Source organism: Littorina saxatilis, linkage group LG16 (genome assembly GCF_037325665.1).
Source record: "Littorina saxatilis isolate snail1 linkage group LG16, US_GU_Lsax_2.0, whole genome shotgun sequence".
NCBI lineage: Eukaryota > Metazoa > Mollusca > Gastropoda > Littorinimorpha > Littorinidae > Littorina > Littorina saxatilis.
Window position 1 is genome coordinate 26,165,071 of NC_090260.1, and position 25,443 is coordinate 26,190,513.

General features: G+C 44.4%; 1 protein-coding gene across 1 annotated transcript in view; it reads right to left on the bottom strand.

The window, feature by feature from the left end:
- The window catches only part of LOC138950689 (uncharacterized), a gene marked incomplete in the record, with an annotated part of 144,084 nt that overhangs the window by 6,346 nt on the left and 112,295 nt on the right, over positions 1–25,443 (bottom strand). Inside the window, 12 exon segments of the mRNA XM_070322403.1 lie at positions 3,168–3,243; positions 4,573–4,713; positions 12,058–12,213; positions 14,030–14,140; positions 15,817–15,896; positions 16,590–16,737; positions 18,113–18,168; positions 20,616–20,764; positions 21,201–21,301; positions 21,898–22,070; positions 23,115–23,180; positions 24,641–24,706. Coding sequence (XP_070178504.1) covers positions 3,168–3,243; positions 4,573–4,713; positions 12,058–12,213; positions 14,030–14,140; positions 15,817–15,896; positions 16,590–16,737; positions 18,113–18,168; positions 20,616–20,764; positions 21,201–21,301; positions 21,898–22,070; positions 23,115–23,180; positions 24,641–24,706 — 1,323 coding nt within the window.

Consider the following 25,443-nt stretch of genomic DNA (forward strand, 5'->3'; position numbering starts at 1 on the left):
ATGGCAGTGGGTCTTCCTCCTCAACAGCAGGCTGAGCTGCGCCCATTCTCCATTCGACATCAGGGTCATCAGGACGTCTCGCACCCCCAATGTTCCCAATTAATAGATCGTACAAGGGCTTCTTCAGGCAGACGGCCTCAACTTCTCCGGTGAAGTATGGAGTATCTATCTGGATCTTTGCCACTGGTGCCCTCACGCATTTGCTGTCAGCCATGAGCGTCCACTTGAAGTCACCAGTGAACTTCTCTGTTGGCACCAGATCCTCTTTGACAATGACTCCATTGCAGCCCGAATCTCTGAGAACAGTCACTTCCTGCTTCTCAACAAATCCCTTCGACACGGGCATGTTCGACACTGACACAGCTGCGCTGGCGACGACAGAGATTGACTTGCCATTGGCGAGTAGAAGCTGGCCATCAGATAGACATTCTTCCACGTCCGATGGTGTATCCACTTGCTCGGCAGCCCTTGGTAGTATGACGCTGCTCGCACATACTTGTTGGTTCGAGCCACTCGTTTGCCTCTTGTTGTCGTAATATCTCCGTCGATGTTCTTGCGCTTTGTCATTGACATGTCCGTTATTTTTCTTTTGGGGACAGTTGGCGACTCGGTGACCCTTGGCATTGCAATGGAAACACGTTATGTTCTGCCCTTCATTGGATGATGGTGCGGACTCAGTTTGTCCCTTGGCAGGTTGGTTTCCCTGGTTCCCGCTCTTCTGGAAAGGTTTCGATGACTTTGACGTCCCCAGGGTCCTTCCATGAGCAATGAGATAACGCTCAGCAGCATCAGTAATGTCCTTCAAACCCCGCAGTTTTTGCTCTTCCAAGCGGGTCGCCAGGTCCTTCGGGCAGGCATTAAGGAACTGCTCCTTCACGATCAAGTCCCGCAGACTCTCGTATGACTGCTCTTCACCTGATAACTCCACCCACTTCTGCAGGTATGACGACAGGCGCTCCACAAACTGGCTCGGTGTCTCTCCAGACAATGGCTGGCATTCGCGGAAGCGTTGACGGTAGCCCCTTTCAGTGAAGTTGTAGCAACGCAACAGAGCTTCCTTCAGTACATCATAGTCTCTGGCGTCATCATTTGAGAGTCTAGTGTAGACCTCAAGTGCTGCCCCAGTCAAATGTGCGCTGAGTAAAATCGCCCAGTCGTCGCGCTGCCATCTAGCACTCTCGGCGAACCTCTCGAATCTTGCAAGGTAGCAGTCGATCTGGTCCTTCCCGTCAGCGAATGCTGGAAGTTTCGGTGCCCTGTGTAGCATTTGCTGCTGGTTATCTCTTTGGCGTGGTGCCGCTTGCTCATTTTGAACACGCACCATTTCTGTCTGAAGCTCTAAGCGCTTCGTCTCCATTTCTATCTGGAGCTCTACACGTTTCAGCTCCATTTGCCTTTCTTCACGCTGTGCTTCTCTTTCTTCACGCTCACGCTGCGCTTGTCTTTCTTCACGTTGCGCTTGTCTTTCTTCACGCTGCGCTTGCAGTCGTGTCTGGGACTCGACGAACTCCGTCAGCTGCTTGCCTTTCAGTCCCAGTTCAACTCCTTTTGCCCAGAACTCAGCCATTCTGGTCTTTTCCGGTGCGTTCGTCTGTATTATTTCACAGCCACGGACGTAGACGAATGTAGTCTTCTAAAAGAACACAGTCTCTACTGCACCTCCGATGCTTCTCTCGTTGCTGTTCACCTTCGTAGACGCAGGCTGCCACCCTCCTCGTCTAACGTGACGGCGCACTCTGCTCACGATACATACACGACGTACCTCAGTCGTATTTCGTAGTATTAATGCACTAGCTCCGCGACGAAGTCCGTCTCGTCCAAACGGCAGCTAACCTCTGTAATCCCGATACACTCCGGCGTCGCTCACCGTACCGAGTTGCGGCGATTACCAAACTCTTCACCAGTCACACCGAATCCACGGTTCCGTAGTCTCAATACTGATCCCTCAGGATACACCCGATTGATGGCTACCTCCTGTGACTGTCTTGACACTGGTCCTTGTTGCTGGAAAACCCTTGGCGTTAAACGTAGATCCTTGGCTTGGCCCCCAATTGTTACACGACACTTGAGATTGCCACAAGTTCTCAAATGCCGTATAGTTGTGTTCTTTTATTCTACGTCGCCCGTCTTCGCAGCAGCAGAAAACAACTCGTCAAATTGAGTTCGAGGATTTATTCAGCATTCAATACATACAACTGCACATCGTAGCAGAACTCAAATAGAAGCTTTTTTTAACATTCAAATCGCGCTGGCATATATAGTAAATACTCAATCTCGAGAATATTCCAGACCGAACACGATACAACTACATTATACGAGCCGTGCATGGACTAAACTAGCGACATTCTCTCTGACGTACATCAAAAGCGCCGACACACTTAATCCGAACGAACGCCACGAACTCACGACTAAAACAGCATGGTAAACAACTTGTTTTGACAGGACTAGAAAGTTCACCTGCATTCTCGTCCAAGCATAAATATTGTGTTTACAAAATATAATATCGGTACTTTCCCACAAAGTACAAATAAATCAACTACATGCAACACACAAAACTGAACCAAAGCTCAGCAACGGTAGCGTTTCCTAACAAGTACACATAAACCAAACACATCATCTAACTTGGAAGCACACACGTACAACAAACTGGGTTTATCAGTACATATGGAACAGACATTGAATCTGACTTGGAAGCACACACAACAGACTGGATTTATCAGCAAACATTAACACAAAAAAACTCCTCTAACTTGGAAGCACACACAACAGACTGCGTTTATCAGTACACACAAAACAGACATCTCATCTGGCTTGGAAGCACACAAAACAGACTGGGTTTATCAGTACACATGAAACACATGCCTCCTCTAACTTGGAAGCACGCGAAACAGACTGGGTTTATCAGTACACATGAAACACATGCCTCCTCTAACTTGGAAGCACACAAAACAGACTGGGTTTATCAGTACACATGAAACACATGCCTCCTCTAACTTGGAAGCACACACAACAGACTGGGTTTATCAGTACACATGAAACACATGCCTCCTCTAACTTGGAAGCACACACAACAGACTGGGTTTATCAGTACACATGAAACACATGCCTCCTCTAACTTGGAAGCACGCGAAACAGACTGGGTTTATCAGTACACATGAAACACATACCTCCTCCATCTGATACTGCGTGTTGAAGTGCCGGGTCACGAAGACAACCATTCTTCCGAAGCTGCCCGTTGTCATGCTGTGGAGAGAATTACAGTTTCACAACAGTTTCAGGTAAAAGGTTTTTTTTTAAATAAAAAGACCACAACATACTGTACTCACGTGATGAACGAAGACGATAATCTTTAATTTGTCGTCTTCGTTAAACACGTGAGGACATTTTACGCGCAGCCACCATTGTTCTGCTGAACTTTTCTTTGTTTAGATGCATGTAACAATGCAGAAGCTGGGGTGACACAGCGGTTAGACCGCTAGTCTCTCACGCTGAAGGTCGTGGGTACGTCGATCCCCCACCCGGGGAGAGTAGAAATACCCGATTTTTCCGAGCCCTCTCTAGTCCCCCCAGCTGGAAATGGGCACCAGGCCCTTACCTATTTATGTCCGGGAAAGGCAAACGCAGCGACGGAGAGAAGATATATAAGCACCGCCCTCATGAAGCTGGCCTTAGAAAAGTTGAGATTTCTAACATCTATCTCCCCTACGAACAAATATGGTTATGGGAGTACCTTGACCTTTTTACAGTGGCCAATGGTTTGGTCTTCATGAAAGGATCCTAGGTATACAGCTAGAACACATTATTTTTTACAAGCATTGTGTTGTTGTTTAAAATATGTGAAACGAGACTTGACTTGGCATTATCGTCTCGTTGTTGGCAAAGATACAATTCCTGAAATATGCCTACGCTTAAACAGACATATTTTACTGTTGACAGAAAACTGAGGCAAAAGGGGTCAATCTAAATCACAAAGGTCAAACTTTCACATAGACTTTCTCGTTGTTTTTTCCCTTCTGCAACTTGTGTGCGATTTTGAACATATTGCTACTCTAGCCAGCCTCAATTTTGCTATTTATGTCAAGTTTTTACTTTCTTAATAGAACACCAATGTTATGGCCATATCTGGGCCATGACTTTTCTTCCCTTCTTTCTAAATGTAGATTTCTTTTCCATCCCCAGCCGAAGAGTTTCCTGACTTTCTAATTTTTATTTGATCTCAACCATTTTATTAAAATATTTGCACACACGCAGAAACAAGGATCCTGTTTGCACAAAATTACATTAATGGAAGTCTCAACCATTGTATTCAAAAATGTACACACAAAAACCAATGATGCGGCGTACACAAAATTACATTAGTTGAAGACAACCTTTCATTCTGATCATGTCACTCTTAAAGCAGTAAAGGTTAACTTGAATTCAAACAAAATCTAAACAACAAAATGACTGATGAAGTTTTCATGAGCAAAAATTCGTACTGCGCATTGTGCTGTCCTTGTGTCGGTGAGTACAGAATTCCTTTGTTTTTTAACTTTGAATTCAAACGTCAAACGTCGTGAGCCTGATACTTACAAGTTAGGTAGAATGTCAAAGTGTTGTTGCAGGAAGGCCCAGGTCATGTCCCGTCCTACAGGGTTTGACGATACCGCTTGAACCACAGATCGCACATCCTGTGCGCGTATCACGGTGGAGTCCAGCGTCATGTCAAGCAGGCTGACACAGAAGAAGGTAGAAAGCACAGTTTCAGAAAAAAACCCAGAAACAATTCAAACCTAAATGCAAAACTGACAACACTAAAGAATTAAAACACCTCTGGTATATATGCAAACTGCTAGTAAAATCCAATTTAAAGGCAGAGTAAGCCTCCCGTAAACCATCACAGATACGGTCAGGCTTTTACACACAGTACAAACACCATTTCATTTAAACACTCACCAATTGAGAACATCCTAGGTGCCTATGATGTCTGTGATGAAGGTGGATACACGTTCACCATGCATGTATACGATAAAGCCGACAAACGATGGTTTGAGGGGGCAAGCTGTGTTTATTGTCAGCCATGAAGATGATCAGTGTATGTAACAAGGGAACTAACTCTCGTTAGTTACTTAACACATTAGTAGCAGTTGCTTCCCTTAGATGGTAACAGATTCTCAAACACTACATCTCTCCCCTTCTTGAATTTTAAGAAGTAAAATCCAAAATTACAAAATGGATAACTGGACAAGCAAAATGATAAGAAATGATATCTTCTCCTGAAGATTAAAGAATGATGCCTAGAAGTAGAAATGTAATGCTGACTAGAAATGTTTAACTTTACATTCAACAAGAAAAGTGTTCTCACTCCAAATCTTATGAAGTAATGCTTCAGCCTTATGAATTTTGAAAGTACTAACAATGATAATCAAAGTAGAAATTAGTGTACTTATCTTCCCTTCTCATTAAAGAAAAACAAAACAAAACTGAATTTACGTGTTACCCAAAAATACTGAGAAATGATGCTAAACAGCAATGTGAAATAAAACGACACAATAGGCACTTGACATGGAAAATCTTGAAAATAAAATGTCTGCACAGGCACCAGAAATAAAATGATTTTACAAAACATCAGTCAGTTCAACGTTCAAGTCAGAACAAAATCTTGCAGTTTGGTAGGTAAATGTTTTTCCCTGTGCGAACGACGTGGAGTTGGTGCGACGTTAGTATGTGTGTTTTGTGCGTTTTGGTTTTGCTTGTTGTGTGCATGTTGCGAGTTTGGTTCATCTGTGTGAGGAAGAGTAACAGCTTCAGTTTCAGCTTCGGCGTCAGCTTCAGCGTCATTTGTTTCTGAAGGAGTTGGATGTCTGGGGGAGCGTTTGAAGAAACTGCTGTTTCGCGTGATTATCTTGTTTCCTCGGCACGCAGAGATCATAGAACCGTTCTTTGACACAACAGTGAGGGGTGTTGGGTTGAATGGAGGAGTAGACTTCTTAATGGAAGTGTCCTTGATGAGAACAGAATCACCAATCTGAAGGTTGCTTGGTTTGACATAGTTCTTGTTGTCTGCGTAGAGCTTCATCTTGGCTTTGGCGCGGGCATCCTGTTGTCTCATCTTTGCGTCCGCTGGCTGCTGCGGCGGGAGTTGTGGTAGTCTGTTCTTGATGTTGCGACCAAAGAGGGCAGTAGCAGGGGCGACACCAGTTGTGCAGTGTGGAGTTGTTCTGTAGTCAAGAAGAAACTTGTACATTTCCTGTTTCCAGTTCAGCTGTTGTGCATGGGCGGCTTTGACAGTCTTCTTGATGGTACGCATAAAGCGTTCCGTTTCTCCATTTGCACGGGGCCACAGGGGGGTGATCTTCCTGTGCTTGAACCCGGTGTGTGTTGCGTATGTCGCGAACTCGTGGCTGTTGAATGGTGGGCCATTGTCTGTCTTCAGAACATCTGGTATGCCGTATTCTGCGAAGATTTTGTCGAGACGTGGAATCACACTCCGGCTGGATGTTGATTGCAAAATGTCAACAACGGTGAATCTGGAATATTCATCTGTGATGACAAGGAGAATGTTTCCGTTGGGTGCGTCTGCGAAATCAGCACTCAGTTCAGACCAAGGTGCTGTGGGCAGTGGAGACATCTTCAGCGGTTCTCTGGCTGGTGTGGGAGTGGAGATTTGACAGGTTAAGCAGTTTTTCACCGCTTTCTCAACAGTCTCTTGCATTCGTCGGAACCAAACCTTTTCTCGAAGCAGGGCGACTGTCTTGACGATGCCTTGATGTCCAGTGTGAGCGACTTTCACAGCTTGAAGATGAAGAGACTCTGGGAGAACGATGCGTGTACCCTTGAGTAGAACTGATGCGTTGTGACTGAGTGAGAGTTCTGAACGACACAAGTAGAGGGTTCTGAAAGTTTTTGTGTCAACGTCGTCTTTGGCTTCCCAGTCACTGGTAAGGATTGCGTTGATCACTGCCGTAAGGGTGACATCTTTCGCTGTTTCTGAGATGACTGTGTCTAACGTCATGGCTTTTGGAGTGGACGTGTCGACAACGTAGTGAAGATACTCTTCTGCGATCTTCTCTTCTCTGCTGCTGGGATGCTGTTGGACTGGATGTCGACTCAGATAGTCGGCGGGGTTGTCGAAACCAGGTCGGTACTGAACAGTCATTTCGTAGGGCTGTGTTCTCAGTACCCAGCGTTCAACACGAGCAGAGAGTTGAGCACGAGGGTTGTTGAACATGCTGACCAAAGGCTTGTGGTCAGTGTAGACAGTGAATGTAGCACCAAACAGGTAGATGTGGAAATATTCACAGGCCCATGTGATTGCGAGTGCTTCACGTTCTGTCTGTGAATATCTTTGTTCTGTTGGAGTGAGCGCTCGGCTTGCAAACTGGATGATGCGCTTGTCTTGGGTCAGGACTGCAGAGATGCCTACAGGACTGCCGTCGGTGTAGATCTCTGTCGGTTTTCCTGGATTGAAGTAAGCAAGAGTCGTTGCTTTGCTGAGTTCTGCTTTCAGCGTTCCGAGGGCTGCGTCATGCTTTTCATTCCACGACCATGGTGTTGTCTTCTTTGTCAGCAGACGGAGTTCATGGGTGAGTGTTGCATAGTTTGGAATGAAGTGTGCACCACAGAAGTTCATCATGCCGAGAAGACTTCTTACTTCAGATGCGTTGGTTGGTGTTGGCAGTTCAAGAATGGTCTTGAGCTTGTCTTGGCTTGGGGTGATGCCGTCTTCCCCGAAGATATGACCAAGGAACTCAAGCGACTTCTTGTTGTACTCACACTTGTCAGTGTTGAGAGTGAGGTCTTTCTCACGGAGACGCTGCATGAGAGCGCGTAGGTTGTTGTCATGGTCTTGCTGTGACGTACCGTAGCAGAGAATGTCGTCACTGATGTTTACGACACCCTTGAGGCCAGACAGTACTTGCCTGATGGTTTCTTGGAAGATCTCGCTTGCGGAGTTCACACCAAAGAAGAGGCGTCGGTATCTGTAGAGACCAAGATGTGTGGAGAACGTCGTGATGTAGCGTGACTCCTCAGCTAGTTCTAGCTGGTTGTAGCCTTGGTTCAGGTCAAGCTTGCTGAAAACTTTAGCACCTGCGAGCATGGTTTTCAGTTCATCAAGTGTTGGGGTAGCATGATGTTCTCTCCTGATGGCCTTGTTTGCAGAACGCATGTCGACGCACACGCGTACCTTGCCTGGAGACTTGGGTTTAGGCACCACAACTATAGGAGATACCCATGGTGTTGGACCAGTTGCCTTCTCGATGACACCAAGTTCTTCATCCTTTCGGATTTGTTCTTCCACATGCTTGCGGACATGAAAGGGAACACGACGGTAGTGCTGAGCGACAGGCTGTACCGTCTCGTCGATGTGGAGTTTGATCTGTCGATCATTGAGTTTACCAAGCTGGTTCTCTTGCTGAGTTTTGTGCTCGATGCAGTGGACGGTGGTCAGCAGCTTGAGTGTTTGCGAGGTTGACCAGCTCAGGATGGGTTTCTCATTGCCTGGAACAACACATATCGTGGCTGAGCAGGATGCTGTGTCAGTGTGTAGTTCAGCGCAAAACTGTCCAAACGCACGGATGGAGTGTTGATTGCCGTACGCAGAGATTCTCACGTTTGACGGGCTGAGCGGTGGCTTTGGTGTAAGACTTTCATAATCTGTCCGTGATAGCAGATTGACTGTAGCTCCGGAATCAGCAAGGAAGGTTGTCTGTTGTCCGTTGAGGTAGACCTTGAAGCGTGGCAGTTGATTCGAGTTGCCGTTTGCAGTGAAGACATACTCAGTGTCTGCGTCGTTGCCGTCGTCGATGAACGAAGCGTCGTTGTTGTCACATTCACCATGTTGCTCAACGTGGTGAACAGGTTTGGGCTTGTGCTTGATAGAGCGAGGCTGTTGGGAGGAGGAGGAAGAGGATGCACTGCCCCTTCCACCTGTCCCTGATCTTGCCGTGTTGCGTGGACTGGAACGGCAGACGGATGAGAAGTGGTTGAATTTTCCACAGGAGCGGCACTGTTTGTTGAAAGCAGGGCACGAATGCTGTCCCTTCTCATGCGGCCATGTACCACCACAGTTCTTGCATTGCTCGGTTGGCTGGTTATGACGGTGTGAGGCTTGACTACGGCGGGGCTGGTGATGACGTCGATCAGGCTGATGCTGGCTTGATGTAGCTGAACGATGGAGTCGGTTAACTGCAACGTCTTCATGCATTTTTCTTGAGTAAGAAGCAGTCAACTCCAATGTGCGGGCATACTGCAGGAGGTCAGACAGTGTTATTCCTGGGTTGCTCAGGCCCTTCTCTCGCACCTTGTTCACTTTGCAACCGGTTATCAGCTGCGATTTAATTTCAGACTCAATGTTGGCAAAGTTACAGAGAGAGGCATGTCGTTTCAGCTGTTGATAAAACATGTCAACACTGTCAGATGTTTGCGTGAGCTGTCTGAAGGTAAAAACCTGATACTCTCTGTTGATCTGTGGGTTAAAATGTTCATTGATACGATCAACAAGTTTCTGGAAGTGAGTCTCACCATCCCGAGGGGTCAGATCAGCAGCTGGAAAAGAGTCCACAATGTCATTCAGATCGTTCCCAGCGTACGTAAGCAGCAACGCTTTCTTCCTCTTGTCGTTGGCAATGTTGAATGCAACGAACAGGTTCTCTAGTCTTACGATCCACTTGCTCCATCTGATAGACACGCCATCAGACGAACAGTCAAACGAAGGATAAGTAGGTAGTGCAGATAACTGTTCAGCCATGTTGAAAGTTGAGAAGCACGTGGCAAATCAGAAAAGTGAAATTACAAAGTTCTTGCACAAGGTAGAGCCGATATATGTATGTAAAATAATTTACCTCGTCGCCAATATGATGTCTGTGATGAAGGTGGATACACGTTCACCATGCATGTATACGATAAAGCCGACAAACGATGGTTTGAGGGGGCAAGCTGTGTTTATTGTCAGCCATGAAGATGATCAGTGTATGTAACAAGGGAACTAACTCTCGTTAGTTACTTAACACATTAGTAGCAGTTGCTTCCCTTAGATGGTAACAGATTCTCAAACACTACAGTGCCCTCCGTAAAGAGCGAACAATTTTCAAAGAATTTATTTTTGCGTGGTTTATCTTACCCCTGAGCCATCGTGAACCCGTGTGATCCAGTTTTCCCTTTTCACAATGCAGTCGTCATAGTTAGTCATTTGAATGCGACTCGACGTGAGCTTATCTACAATAGCACGTTTTTTTATGCACGAAACAACGGCTGTGGTTCACAAGAACTCTAGCGATGGCTTTTGACTGTTGAGAGGAACGGCGATTTGCACTGATAAACCGGCCGTCGTCTGCTACGACCCTTGCGTGACCCTGCTTCCGGGCTTTTCTTTTTTTAAACTTTCACAACTTCGAATTGTTCTGATCTTGTCTTGATGAAAAACGAATTCTTTTATGATTAAAGAATGTTTGTGTAACAAGCTGTCAATTTATTATTTAGATTTTAAAAGTTAGGTCTAGCGCAAAAACGAGGCGCCGTTGTTGTTAACGGAACAAGTCTACGAAAATAAATTCTTTGAAAATGTCTCACGCTCGACAGAAAGCAGCCAGGATGTTCCCGTTCGGTGAGCGTTCAAATGGAAGTATGCTTGTACTGTATTTAGACGCTCGGGGAGCTCTGTGATGGTTTACGGGAGGCTTACTGTGCCTTTAAAGGAGAATGAATACTATTGTTTTCCCTTAATATATCTCCCCGCCACAACAAATTCAACAGTAAAAGAAAACACGTCTGATAGCGTAGAGAAACATGTTTACCCACTAAAAACAGTGTGGACAGACGCTATATATTTATATAGTCTCTAACTCCTTCGGACCCGCCTCCCCCCAAAACAAAACCACCACAAAAAAAATAAAAAACCCAATAACAACAACAAAACCAACAACAACAAACGACCAAAACACAAACAAAACAAAACAAAAAGCAGCAATCCTGCATTAATGTTTGTGCTTGTGTGCTTGATTGCAAAAAAACAAAAAAGTCTTGTGTACACAATTTAAAAAAACAAAAAAGTCTTGTGTACACAATTTAAAAAAACAAAAAAGTCTTGTGTACACAATTTAAAAAAACAAAAAAGTCGTGTGTACACAATTTAAAAAAACAAAAAAGTCTTGTGTACACAATTTAAAAAAACAAAAAAGTCTTGTGTACACAATTTAAAAAAACAAAAAAGTCTTGTGTACACAATTTAAAAAAAACAAAAAAGTCTTGTGTACACAATTTAAAAAAACAAAAAAGTCTTGTGTACACAATTTAAAAAAAACACGATAGACTGCTAACGTTCCAAAATTCAGAATAAAAAAACCTAATAATTGTAAATGTAACGTTTTGTTTCGTCAAAAACTTACAATTATTCTTGTCTATTGATTACGTAAATGTTAGCGAGAGATCCTTGGACAATGAGAAACATTCGAGCCTGCATGCGGCAATCACCCTTTTGGAGGACAACGTCACTGGTTCATTTCAATGCTTGTTATTCTCTCAGATGTTAGAGGATTTTGTTCCGCACATCTCACATTATTGCACATGTCGTATGTATTTATTTAGAACGCTTACTTCACTTTGTTTCTCAGAATGGTAATATGTGTACAGCTTCTTATAATTGGCGTGTTTTTTTAAAAACATTTTTTTTTTACCGAGATGGCGATTTATTCATATAGGGGACGGTTAGCTCAGGTGGTAGCGAATGGGACTTTTGATCCTAGCGTCGCAGGTTCGAATCCGGGCTGGGACGGACACGGGTCAACTTTATGTGCAAACCCAGAGACGGTATCCATGTCCCAACCCCGTGTAACCATAGTGGCACGTAACAGACCTCGGTCATTCTGCCATAAGTGCAGATGTCATACACTTGTGTATCTCCTTCAAGTCGGAGAATAATTATGCCCCTGATGACTATGCTGTGAGGGCGTAAAACTTCAATTTCTCTCTCATTTATCCAGATTTGATTGGAAGTCATACCTAAACTATATTGCCATAAAGATTGCAACCGAGCGTGAGGTCAAAGCGACTGTCACTGAAAACTCCACACAAGCATACCGTTGCAGAAGCCAGACTTGACCGGTGCAGGCCAGCGCCGCTCGAAGGCTGGAAGACGACGTGTTCTTGTACTGCTCCAGGACAAACTCCCAGTCTGCCTTTGTTCCGAACCGGATGGCATTGCAGTAGATCACATCTCGCATGTTCACATCAATGCTGGAAAAAAAGGAAGACAATTTACAAAGAACTTGCAATACTTTCCTTGTAAGTTGAAGACACTGCTCTCGATTTAAACGAGACATTCGGCACTGCAACTGATTTTAAGGTTGCATACAAAACTGTGAGCACTCAAATACAATCAATCAATCAATCAATATCAATCAATCAATCAATATCAATCAATCAATCAATCAATCAATCAATCAATCAATGAGTCTTATATCGCGCATATTCCGTGGGTACAGTTCTAGGCGCTCTGCAGTGATGCCGTGTGAGATGAAATTGTATACGGCCAGTAGATTGCAGCCATTTCGGCGCATATTTACCTTTCACGGCCTATTATTCCAAGTCACACGGGTATAGGTAGACAATTATTAACTGTGCCTAAGCAATTTTGCCAGGAAAGACCCTTTTGTCAATCGTGGGATCTTTAACGTGCACACCCAATGTAGTGTACACGGGGGGAGGTTCGGACACCGAAGAGAGTCTGCACACAAAGTTGACTCTGTGAAATAAATTTCCGCCGAACCTGGGATCGAACTCACGCTGACAGCGGCCAACTACAAGCTCGATCGTAGGATGGCATACTAGCCACGCTTTAGCTAAACGCATGCGGAGCTCAACTATTGCGAGATTTGGCGTGAACTGGTTTAAACAAAATTTCATTCAAAATACATGACATATGAAACAATTGAAAATATGCAGCCAGGACACGAACCCAAGCAAATGCTTATTTTACGTGACCAAGAATGGCGTGAACTACGCATTGATAGGCTTCCATTTGAAACGTGTCCGTGATATTAAACCATGGATTGACTTCGGACTTCGGACCAAAGACATATTGAAGCGCGGAGGAGTTAAACTAGATCAACAGGCAAAGCAGCTGGTGCAGTCCCGTCTCGCGATTTCTATTTCAAGTGTTGTTGATGGCCTGAGGCCCATTGCCGTATCCATGTTTTATACTTGTGTTCTTGGAATTCCATGTATACTAAGGGGAGGCTAAGCAGCAGCAAACTCCGTCTGTATCATGGGTTGTTTCCCTTGTCGTCTTCGAGAGTAAAGATGTGAAGACTGGAAAGTTCGAGTCTGTGCTTTATAACCAGGGCCGGACCAAATGAGTTGTAAGGGGGGGTTCCTCCTTTTTTTGGGGGGGGGGGAAATCAGCGAAGTGGCGAAGCCACAAGCGTGCGCCTGCAAAGCAGGCGCGCGAACTAGAGGGGTCCGGGGGCATGTTCCCCCGGAAAATTTTTGAAAAACGGTTAAAATCTGTGCAATCTGGTGCATTCTGGGCCTTGTTTTGAGGGTTAAGAGCAGCATTGTTTTGGTGCTAAAACTAGTAAAAAAAAAACCAAACCACTCAAAGCATGCAAGGTACATGCTTTTTCCAGGGGTGGGGTTCCGGAACCCCTGGAACCCCCCCCCTGGGTCCGGCCCTGATAACCGTGTTTGTCTGTCACAGTTAACAAAATTAATGTGGTATGGAGTATGAAATGCTACGAATAGGTAGTTGGCCAGGCTTAAGTTTGACATAATATGTTTGGTACATTGTCCAACACAGATGCCACTTCATATTCCACGTGGACACATACACTGCAAGCAATCATGTTGAACATGTTTCTAAAAACGAGGTATTGGTCCGAAATTATAGTAACAACCATAATAAAGGCAAACAACACAACCAGACATAAAAATATAGGGTCTACTTAAGAGGGTACTATTTGGAATGCTTTAACAATCTAACAAGCATAAACTTCACATCAGGGAGGAAGGATTACTCTTTCAACAAATATATGAACAAAAATATAGAGCACACCTGTTCACAGACGGGTTGTTCTTCCAGGTAGCAAACTGGGTCTTTGCCTCTTCTCTGCATAGTTCGATTCCATAGTTGCAAGCGTAAGACACTATTCTCTCTCGCTGGAAACTGAAAGAGTACCATTCATGATATGATATGATCAGGCAATCCAAATCTCGAAATCAAAACAAACAAGTCGCGTAAGGCGAAAATACAACATTTAGTCAAGTAGCTGTCGAACTCACAGAATGAAACTGAACGCAATGCAACGCAGCAAGACCGTATACTCGTAGCATCGTCAGTCCACCGCTCATGGCAAAGGCAGTGAAATTGACAAGAAGAGCGGGGTAGTAGTTGCGCTGAGAAAGATAGCACGCTTTTCTGTACCTCTCTTCGTTTTAACTTTCTGAGCGTGTTTTCAATCCAAACATATCATATCTATATGTTTTTGGAATCAGGAACCGACAAGGAATAAGATGAAAGTGTTTTTAAATTGATTTGGACAATTTAATTTTGATAATAATTTTTATATATTTAATTTTCAGAGCTTGTTTTTAACCCAAATATAACATATTTATATGTTTTTGGAATTAGAAAATGATGGAGAATAAGATGAACGTAAATTTGGATCGTTTTATAAAAAAATAATTTTTTTACAATTTTCAGATTTTTAATGACCAAAGTCATTAATTAATTTTTAAGCCACCAAGCTGAAATGCAATACCGAAGTCTGGGCTTCGTCGGAGATTACTTGACCAAAATTTCAATCAATTTGGTTGAAAAATGAGAGCGTGACAGTGCCGCCTCAACTTTCACGAAAAGCCGGATATGACGTCATCAAAGACATTTATCAAAAAAATGAAAAAAAACAGTCTGAGGATATCATACCCAGGAACTCTCATGTCAAATTTCATAAAGATCGGTCCAGTAGTTTAGTCTGAATCGCTCCACACACACAGACAGACAGACAGACAGACACACATACACCACGACCCTCGTCTCGATTCCCCCCTCTATGTTAAAACATTTAGTCAAAACTTGACTAAATGTAAAAAGCGAACAAAAAACACACACAACAATTCTTTCTGAACTACCCGTCATAAAAAAGTACACAGATACATTTAGCTGTAGATCTTTGTGATGCGGCCAGTTATATTAAAACCAAGTATATTGCCAGAAAGGTCATTCATTCCCCTACCGTATGAAAGAGAAAGTTTCATTTTTTATGTGTTAGTGTTTATGCAGTGGTCCGGAGACCAATGACACCCCCCAAAGTCAAACTCGCAAAAGCAAACTTGCAGACACTAAAATACACAAAAAATCTAAATAAGCAAAAGTGACCCCATTTTTGATCTCAAATGAAAGAACAACTCATTTTCTACTAATACAAATTATGTGTGTGTGTGTGTGTGTGTGTGTGTGTGTGTGTGTGTGTGTGTGTGTGTGTGTGTGTGTGTGTGTGTGTGAGCGTGCGTGCGCGCGTGCGTGCGTGTGTGTGTGTGTGTGTGTGTGAGTGTGTGTGTGTGTTAGTGCGTGTGCATATGGATGTATGTGTTTGTGTGCGTGTGTGTGCGTGTGTGTGTGCATGAGTGCGCGTGCGTGCGTGTGTGTGTGTGTGTGTGTGTGTGCATAAGTGTGCGTGCGTGCGTGTGTGTGTGTGTGCGTGTATGTGTATGTGTTCGTGCGCGCGCGTGTGTGTGTGTGTGTGTGTGTGTGTCGGTGTGTCGATCGGTCTGTGTCTGTGCATATGCGTATCTGTGTGTCTGTGTATGTAAGCCTAAATTAGTTTATAAAAGTATTCTTACATTTGAATGGGCGGGTCTGCAGGAGAATTGCTCGTACCAAGCTCGACGAATGTGCTGTTCACTAAGTTGACCATGTAGCTCTGAAATAATAACATTCAAACAATCATATGCAGCCTGGAGTTGTCAAACTTTCACACAACCAACCCAATAAAACCAGAAAATGAGTGATCAATCACACCAGAGTATTGTGTTCTGCAAGTAGGCTTACTTTGTGAATTTTCAACCATGCAGCACAAAGAATTACTTTTATCAATAAATTCAAACAATAGATCAACCAATCACAAATATGATTTGGCTATCACTTTAGATGCAATAACATGGGAGGCAAAAAAAGAAAGAAATACATCCGTCGAATAATCAGTGAGTCAATGAATCATCAAAACATTTATTTAAATCTGCAATACATGTGCAACGGCTATAACAATGGAGATCACTAACATCTTGCAGAAATAGACTTTGTGCGCTCTCTCTCTCTCTCTCTCTCTCTCTCTCTCTCTCTCTCTCTCTCTCCCTCCCTCGCTCTCAGTCTCTCTCTCTCGCCCTCTCTCTCTCTCTCTCTCTCTCTCTCTCTCTCTCTCTCTCTCTCTCTCTCTCTCTCTCTCTCTCTCTCTCTCTCTCGACTTCACACTCTCTCTCAATCTTGCTCAGTCGCACTCTCTCTCCAAACAAAACTTTATACAGAATTGTTGTTAGCACACACACACACGCGCTTACCCCCTGCCCCCCCAATACACACACACACACACACACACTCACACGCAGTCAGCGTGTACCTCAAACATGCCATAAATAGCGGTGCGGCTCAGCATCAAGTCAAGGTAGGACAACTCTCTTGCCATGGCTTGCCAGGGGACGTAATCGCTGTCAGACTGCAGTAAGTTGAAGGTTTTAAGGGCGATGCTCATGTTCAACTTGCCAGCCCTGTAAAATCAATGTTTTTTTGGTCCAGAATAGAAAAGGCACAGTCTCAGCAAACACAAATGCAAAATAAAACAACAGGTTCCCACATAGCATCTATCTCTCTTTGTTTCTCTTAGATATCTATCTATCTATCTGCTGGTCTGTCTGCTTGTCTGTGTATATTCCTACTTACCTTCCTATGAATCTATTTAATTGTCTCCTACCTCCACCCCCCCCCCCCCCCCCCCACGCTCTTTCTCTCTCTCTCGCTCCCTCTTTCTCTCACTCTTTCTCTCGCTCTCTCGCTCCCTCGCTCTCTCTCTCTCTCTCTCTCTCTCTCTCTCTCTCTCTCTCTCTCTCTCTCTCTCTCTCTCTGTCTTCTCCATCTCTTTCCGTGTCGCTCTCTATCTATCTTTCTACCTATCCCTCTACCAAGAACGAAAGATAAACATGACTTACTTAACCAGACTGTAGACTTCATTGACCATCTATATATGTACGTCCGTACATCTATCTATATGTCTATATGTCACACGCTTTCCTTCTTTGCCACTACTAAAGCAAACGTGTGCAAGATTGTATGTTACACGCTTTGGAGCATGTGCAAGAACGGATTCAAACTCGAAATCGTCCCTCCAAAAGCCCCAAAATGCACACACGACTTTTATTTCTCCTGCTGTTATCGTTTCTTCTCTTTACAAATTCTTCAACGCTCAGAATACTGAAAACGGCATCCCAGACGACAGTACTGTTTCCATACGCGAATTTAGCTGCCCTTGGAAAGTGGCTCGCTCAGGAGGCCTGTTAGTCTGACACTATAAGGACAGAGTTCAGACATAGATGACAAAGATCCCGGAAAGAACAAACATTTCGCGGATGCAGACACAGAAAGACGTCATGAAGATTGCGATGCTTCAAAAGATACAGACTGTGACGATGACTGTGACGTCATTCACATATACCGAGACGTCATTTATAGTTGTTCGGTCACTTTCGTCAAAAAGTAGATCTCTCCACAATGGCTGCTCCTGTGTTTAGGTTTATCAAGCGTGAGTACGCAAAACGTGTTTGTTCTTTCCTCTGTTGAAGCTGTGAGACATAATCGCCATTACGAGCTAGTCGTGTGACAGAGAGTTTTCTTGCACACTCGACTGCTGCTGTTTCACTCCGGCTAAAGCCGTCGTGAAACATCTACAGTCTCGTGTGCAAGAAAACTCTCTGTCACACGACTAGCTCGTAATAGCGGGTACTATCCCTCTACCAAGAACAAAAGATAAGCATGACTTACTTAGCCAGCCTGTAGGCATCATTGATGATAATTATATAGCTGTGTCCGTCCGTCTATCTATCTATCTTTCTTTCCCTCTACCAAGAACACAGGATTAGCATAACTTACTTAGCCAGACTCCAGGCGTCGTTGATGATCTGAGCTCGGTTGATGGGATCAATGACCTAAAAGAAAATATAAATTAAATGAAGAAACGTACAACCAACGAAACAAACAACAACCAACATTTGCAAAACGTATCATCCAACATGCTTTCTTTCTTTATTTGGTGTTTAACGTCGTTTTCAACCACGAAGGTTATATCGCGACGAGGGAAAGAGGGGAGATGGGATAGGGGAAAGGGGGGGGGGGGGGGGGAGATGGGATAGAGCCACTTGTTAAGTGTTTAAGGTTCACAAAAGCACTAATCAAAAAATTGCTCCAGGGGCTTGCAACGTAGTACAATATATGACCTTACCGGGAGAATGCAAGTTTCCAGTACAAAGGACTAAACATTTCTTACATACTGCTTGACTAAAATCTTTACAAACATTGACTATATTCTATACAAGAACCACTTAACAAGGGTAAAAGGAGAAACAGAATCCGTTAGTCGCCTCATACGACATGCGGGGTGCAGAGAAATAAGGATGTGGAAAAGAAGACTTTTGGTAAGTGAAATAAAGGTGATGGATCCAGTCAGGTAGAAATAAGACAACAAGAAAAGAATTGGAAAACTGCAGGGAATAGTAGGGAGAGTTTTCTTGGAAGGAAATATAGGTGAAAGGACTGGTAAGGCAGAAATAAGACAAAAGAAGAGAAGAAACAGAACCGTTAGTCGCCTCTTACGACATGCTGGGTAGCATCGGGTAAATTCTTTCTAGTCCCAACCAATATGGGACTCCCCCTAACCCGCGGGGGGTTGCAACATGCTATCGTGTACGTCATTTTGAATGCTTGCCGCGTATTCAAGTACAGGGTGACACGAAAAAAACAGATCCCACCAAAAGTTTAATATTTTCTGAAATAATCAGCCGATTCTTTTATTTTTTCAGGTGAGCCAAGCTGAAATGATGTTCTAACAGCCCACCAAGTTTGAGCTTCAAGATGTCATGGACAACGGAGCATAAGACATTTATAGTCGAGGCCTATTTTCGGTCGAATTCTATCCACGCTGCTCAACTGGAATTCAAAAGACAGTTTGGACGTAGAGACTTTCCTGTTAAATCAGTTATCTATGGATGGAGGGATAAGTTCAGAGACCATGGGACTGTCAATAACCTCAATAGTAAAAACCCTAACAGGGGATCCCACTCTGGTCGACCTAAATCAGCAAGGACACCGAGGAATATTGATTCAGTCAGAGAGTCTGTTGTGCGCAGCCCGAGCAAATCTGTTCGCCGGCGAAAATAGGCCTCGACTATAAATGTCTTATGCTCCGTTGTCCATGACATCTTGAAGCTCAAACTTGGTGGGCTGTTAGAACATCATTTCAGCTTGGCTCACCTGAAAAAATAAAAGAATCGGCTGATTATTTCAGAAAATATTAAACTTTTGGTGGGATCTGTTTTTTTCGTGTCACCCTGTACAATGCGAGCGGCAATGAAATGCTTCCCAAAGAATGGTGTGCTCTGTGACGCCTAAGGGGCTCCGCTCACCTATGTAACTTCAGCAGGACCGACGACGCACTGCAGATTATCCCAACCCGCTACACGTTGCGTGAAAGGAAAACAGGCCAAGTTCTCGTCATAATCCCCAAAGCAGCATAAATAATATGCAGTGCGTCGTCTGTGCCGCTGACTCTGCGCAGGTATATTCTGCCCTTATACAGAGAATCAACTGGCCAGCCGTCAAAGGGAGGGGATTCATAAAGTATTAAAATGGGTCTTGAAGTAATGTGTATATTAACTAGCCTGTGAAACACGGTGACAAGGGAGGGGGGCCCGGGGGGGAGGGGGGGTGCGGGGTGGCTAACGTGGTCGGCCACTGGACTTGTGATCCTTGGGACCGCTCTAATTACGGTATCCATGTCCCATCCCCGTGTCACCACAGTGGCACGTAACAGACCTCGGTCATTCTGCCATTAGTGCAGGTAGCTCCTAAACACGCATACAACTGCGTATCTATCTCATCTTAAGTCGGGGTAACACGCGGGAACATGCCCCGAATGGTTTCACCGTGAGGGCGTTGATACCGTCTCAGGGTCTGCACATAAAGTTAACCCGCGTTCGTTCCGGCCAGGATTCGAACCCGAGATCCTAGGATCACACGTGTAGTGCTCTACCACCTAGCTGAGCTACCCAGGCCCCCTTATAACCGCATTTTATCATCAACATTTATATTATTGTGGTGGCAGACAACATCGCCATACCGGATTTTAACTCACTTGCCCCTAATAGTTTCACCACCTTAGGGGCGTAAAACAACATTTTATCTCAAAGAAGTGTTCTTCATCATGAAGCTTATGTCCAGCATGGGTCAAACATGAAATGCGTAAACATGTTGGCAACAAAAACAAAAACAATTAAACTTTTAATTAATGTGGGTTTTTTTCTACCCATCATACGGTGACTGGGGGGGGGGGGGGGGAGCTACCTGGCACCTAGCCTTAACTCAACCAAAAGCAGCTTACATTGTGGTCAGTGTTGAGCTGGTCAATCAGAGCGGTCCATGTCCGTTGGTCGTAGTTGACACGGTAGTAGCCGTACTGCTGGACGTTGACAAGTACCCAGTTGGTACCGTTCGGTGCTGGTATGCGTATGGTGGTGTTTGTGATGGTATCTGTGCACACACATTTAACACATGTTGCGTCGGCCACTGAATGATGAAGCTGTTGTGGGGTTATTGAGCGTTCCGCGCGTGACACACACACACACACACACACACACACACACACATACACACACACACACACACACACACACACACACACACACACACATACGCGCGCACGCAGGCGTGCACACAACACACACACGCACGCGCAGGCAGGCATGCACACTTGCACACACACAACACACGCACGCACGCACGTACACACACACAACCACACACGCGCAAACACGCGCGTTTATGCAGTCTTCTAAATCATGTAATGTTGTAAGGGGAATAACCTCTTATTTGTAAACAAGCGTTTTTAATGTTACTCCCCTTTACTATTCTGACTTTCTGTCAAATCAAATTCAGTTTTGAAACAACAATAAATAAATGTACGCACGTGTATCTTGAGACTTGTTGAACCAGCTGATGTCAGACGCTGTCGGGTTGAAGTTTTGATGTTCAATTGTTGCCATGGTAATAGGAATGTCCCACTTGTATCTGTTATTTTATTTATTAAGATTTCTATAGCGCATACATAAAAGCAATCGTGAAGAATTATGACCCTAAATAATCTGTGATTAATAATTAATCATTAACTCTATATGAATGAATGAATGAATGAATCAACTAATACAGGAATGAATGAAGGAATGAATGAATCATCTAAAAATGCCAACTCTATCTGCAGAGAAGACTAACCCTGACTTTGAAAATGTAAACCCTCATACTGTCTATGTCGTGACTAACCCTGACTTTGATAATTTAAACCCTCATACTGTCTATGACTGTCGTATGTCACACACAAAACTGTGACACACACACACACACACACACACACACACACACACACACACACACACACGCACGCACGCACGCACGCACGCACACACACACACACACACACACACACACTCTGTCTCTGTCTGTCTGTCTGTCTGTCTGTCTCTCTCTCTCTCTCTCTCTGCCTGTCTGTCTCTGTCTCTCTCTCTCTCTCTCTCTCTCTCTGCCTGTCTGTCTCTCTCTGTCTCTGTCTCTCTGTCTCTCTCTCTATGCCTGTCTGTCTCTCTCTGTCTCTGTCTCTCTCTCCCCCTTACCCGTAGGGGGCGCTGTCTTCAGTGGAGGGGTCTGAGGACAAGAAACGCTCCTGGGTCAAGGTCACCTGCCCCGCATCAGTCCAGTGAACCATGACGACAGGATAGTTCTTCTGAGTCACCCACGGATCCAGGAGCTCCGTCAGATTGAGACCCAGGCTGTGGTTCATTGAGTACTGTTGAGGGAAATCAATAAGATAGGGTGAATTTGAGACGGATAGGCCTACCCATCTTAAAGGAGTGAATAAATAAGTGTGATAACAACGAAGAAAGAATGATATAAAATACAATTACGTACACTCAAGCAAACCTCGGTTTAGTCAGTTAGGTCTAAGAACATTTGCATCTCTTCTTCTTCGTAAGGGCGGGGATATAGCTCAGTTGGTAGCGCGCTGGATTTGTATTCAGTTGGCCGCTGTCAGCGTGAGTTCGATCCCAGGTTCGGCGGAAATTTATTTCAGAGTCAACTTTGTGTGCAGACTCTCTTCGGTGTCCGAACCCTCCCCCCGTGTACACTACATTGGGTGTGCACGTTAAAGATCCCACGACTGACAAAAGGGTCTTTCCTGGCAAAATTGCTTAGGCACAGTTAATAATTGTCTACCTATACCCGTGTGACTTGGAATAAAGGTAAATATGCGCCGAAATGGCTGCAATCTACTGGCCGTATAAAATTTCATCTCACACGGCATCACTGCAGAGCGCCTAGAACTGTACCCACGGAATATGCGCGATATAAGCGTCATTGATTGATTGATTGATTCTTCTTCTGCAGCGTTCGTCGGCTGCGCCTACCACTTTACAGAATGCCCACATCCTACACATGTAGGCTACGCTCCCGTCTGGACCGATACCGATTTCCAACGCTGTGAAATGAAAACAAGTTGTTGGCGGGGAAACAGTATTTATTCGGCCCTTCTTGCAACTTAGTGTGCAAGTTCTAGGGTGTTTTTAAGGGGAGGTTAGTTATCATTACGTTCGTACTTTACTGCAGTTGCTTCCCTTAGACCACTAGCACGATACATGACCTGCAGATCAATGCTGAGAAAAAAGGAACAAACCTTTTCTTCTTTTTTTCTTCTTTTTTTTGGGGGGGGGGAGGGGGGGGGGGGGGGGGACCTCGGTTGGATGCAGGTTGGTTCAACCCATATTTTTTGCTTTATCGATTTCTCTCTTGTTTTTTTTGTTTTGTTTTTTCTTTAAAAGAAACGTTGACAAACCTGATCCAAAGCGTCCCACAGGTCTTGCTGTTCAGCTACGTCATACTGCTGGTTGTGAAGATAGACCTGCAAGAATCCCAAGGAGTATGTGTGTATGTATACTTCAGTGTGGATATTTTGTCAAAGGTATGGTCTTTTACACTTACGCGCAAAAACACATCCAAAGTAGCATGCATTCTTTAAGTGATTGTTTTTATTAATTTATTTTTAATTTTACGTTGTACGTCATGTCTTCCTGTTTTGTTCTGCCTCCTTTTCCATCTCGCTCTCTGTCTCTCTCTGTCTCTCTCTGTCTCTCTCTCTCTCTCTCTCTCTCTCTCTCTCTCTCTCCCCCTCTCTCTCTCTGTCTCTGTCTCTCTCTCTCTCTCTGTCTCTCTCTCTCTCAGTATCACTATCCCTGACTCCCTCTCTCCCTCAGTCACTCTTGCTCGCTCCCTCCTTCTCTCTCCCTCTCTCTCTAACGATCTCTGACTCTCTCCTTGTCTTGCTGAAAAGAGTGATAGATAACGATGTTGCCTCCCTTGAATGAATGCACGTAAAAGTGGCATACAGTGACGCACTGGTTGAAATAAATGACTGACGAGTAACATTAAATGGCACACATATAAACAAATAACAACAGATAGACTAGCTGCTAACTTTCCAAAATCAGAACAAAAAGACACAAATTGGATCACCTCGCCGGCATCTTGCATGCGAGATTCATCGACGATTTTCAAGAAGTTTATAAATTGTATCATTTGTGTTTGTCTGTCCGTCTACTTGACAGATGACCGGCACGGTTGGCCTAGTGGTAAGGCGTCCGCCCCGTGATCGGGAGGTCGTGGGTTCGAACCCCGGCCGGGTCATACCTAAGACTTTAAAATTGGCAATCTAGTGGCTGCTCCGCCTGGCGTCTGGCATTATGGGGTTAGTGCTAGGACTGGTTGGTCCGGTGTCAGAATAATGTGACTGGGTGAGACATGAAGCCTGTGCTGCGACTTCTGTCTTGTGTGTGGCGCACGTTATGTGTCAAAGCAGCACCGCCCTGATATGGCCCTTCGTGGTCGGCTGGGCGTTAAGCAAACAAGCAAACCTGACAGATCACTGGGTCGCGGTACTGTAAAGGTAACGTTTTGTGTTGTCAATAATTTAACATTCCAATAACCTACAATTCTTGGTTTTTTACACCCCCGGTATAGGGGTGTGTATAGGATTCGTGTTTGTTTGTTTGTTTGTGTTCGCATATAGATCTCAAGAATGAACGGACCGATCGTCACCAAACTTGGTTCTATACATTCCTGAGACGGTCCTTACAAAAATTGGGACCAGTCAAACACACGGTTAGGGAGTTATTGGTGGATTAAGATTCTACAAGGACTTATAGAGGCACATATTAATGGTCAAAGGGAAATAACCTTCTCAGTTGGTGGCAGTGAGAATGGTTATTTCCCTTTGACCAACGGGGGTGTTTTTCCTACCTCGGAGGAATTTCTTGTTTGTTATAAAATCACACGGACAATGCAATTACAGAAGACTGGACTCACATTCAATGCAGCAATGAAGTGGTCTTCTCCCATGATGAAGTTTATCATCCGAACGAAGGCAGCTCCCTGCAGAACACAACCAGACCCAACAAATCAAAACCTAAAGCTGCGTAGATTATTTTGGACAACTAGTAGGTAAACATGTTTTGTGTTTTAAAATTGGCATACATTATAATATACGTAGAGTGCTTCCTTGCAAAAGAGAGGAACACCTGATAAAAAGAAAGAAAGAAAAAAAAACATTACAATATGTGACCCTCCACCACGAAATGAGTCGCATGTCACCTCGCGCGGTTCTGCGCTAGGCTTAATATAAGTCCGGGGAGTGTCTGGTAACAGTGTGAGGGTCACCTTAGTCACAGGCTTATAACTCAAACAGTTTTCGCTCTTTTCTAAAACGGTTTTCACCACTGGATAGAGCATAAAAAACTCGTTAGGAAAATGTACAAATATGAAAATCATGCAAAGGTGACATGTGACTTATTCCGTGGTGAAGGGTCACATATTACGTTAATTGGTATGTGGACATTTTACGTGTTTTTAATGCTGACTCAAATAATACACAGCACATTAAAATACCACCAAACACATGTCAGTTTCTAACTGTTGCTGTTTCTCTCTGAGATATCCCCCACCCTCCAACCAGCCCCGTTTTACACGCAGGGTGAGGTCAGTAAACACATTGGTAAAACTGGGTCCTATCACTGTGTGGTCGATCGGCTAAAAGGTGTTTGCGGGCAAGACTCATATTGCACACATCAACTGGGGCTGGGGGGGGGGGAGGAATATACTGATTGGCCACA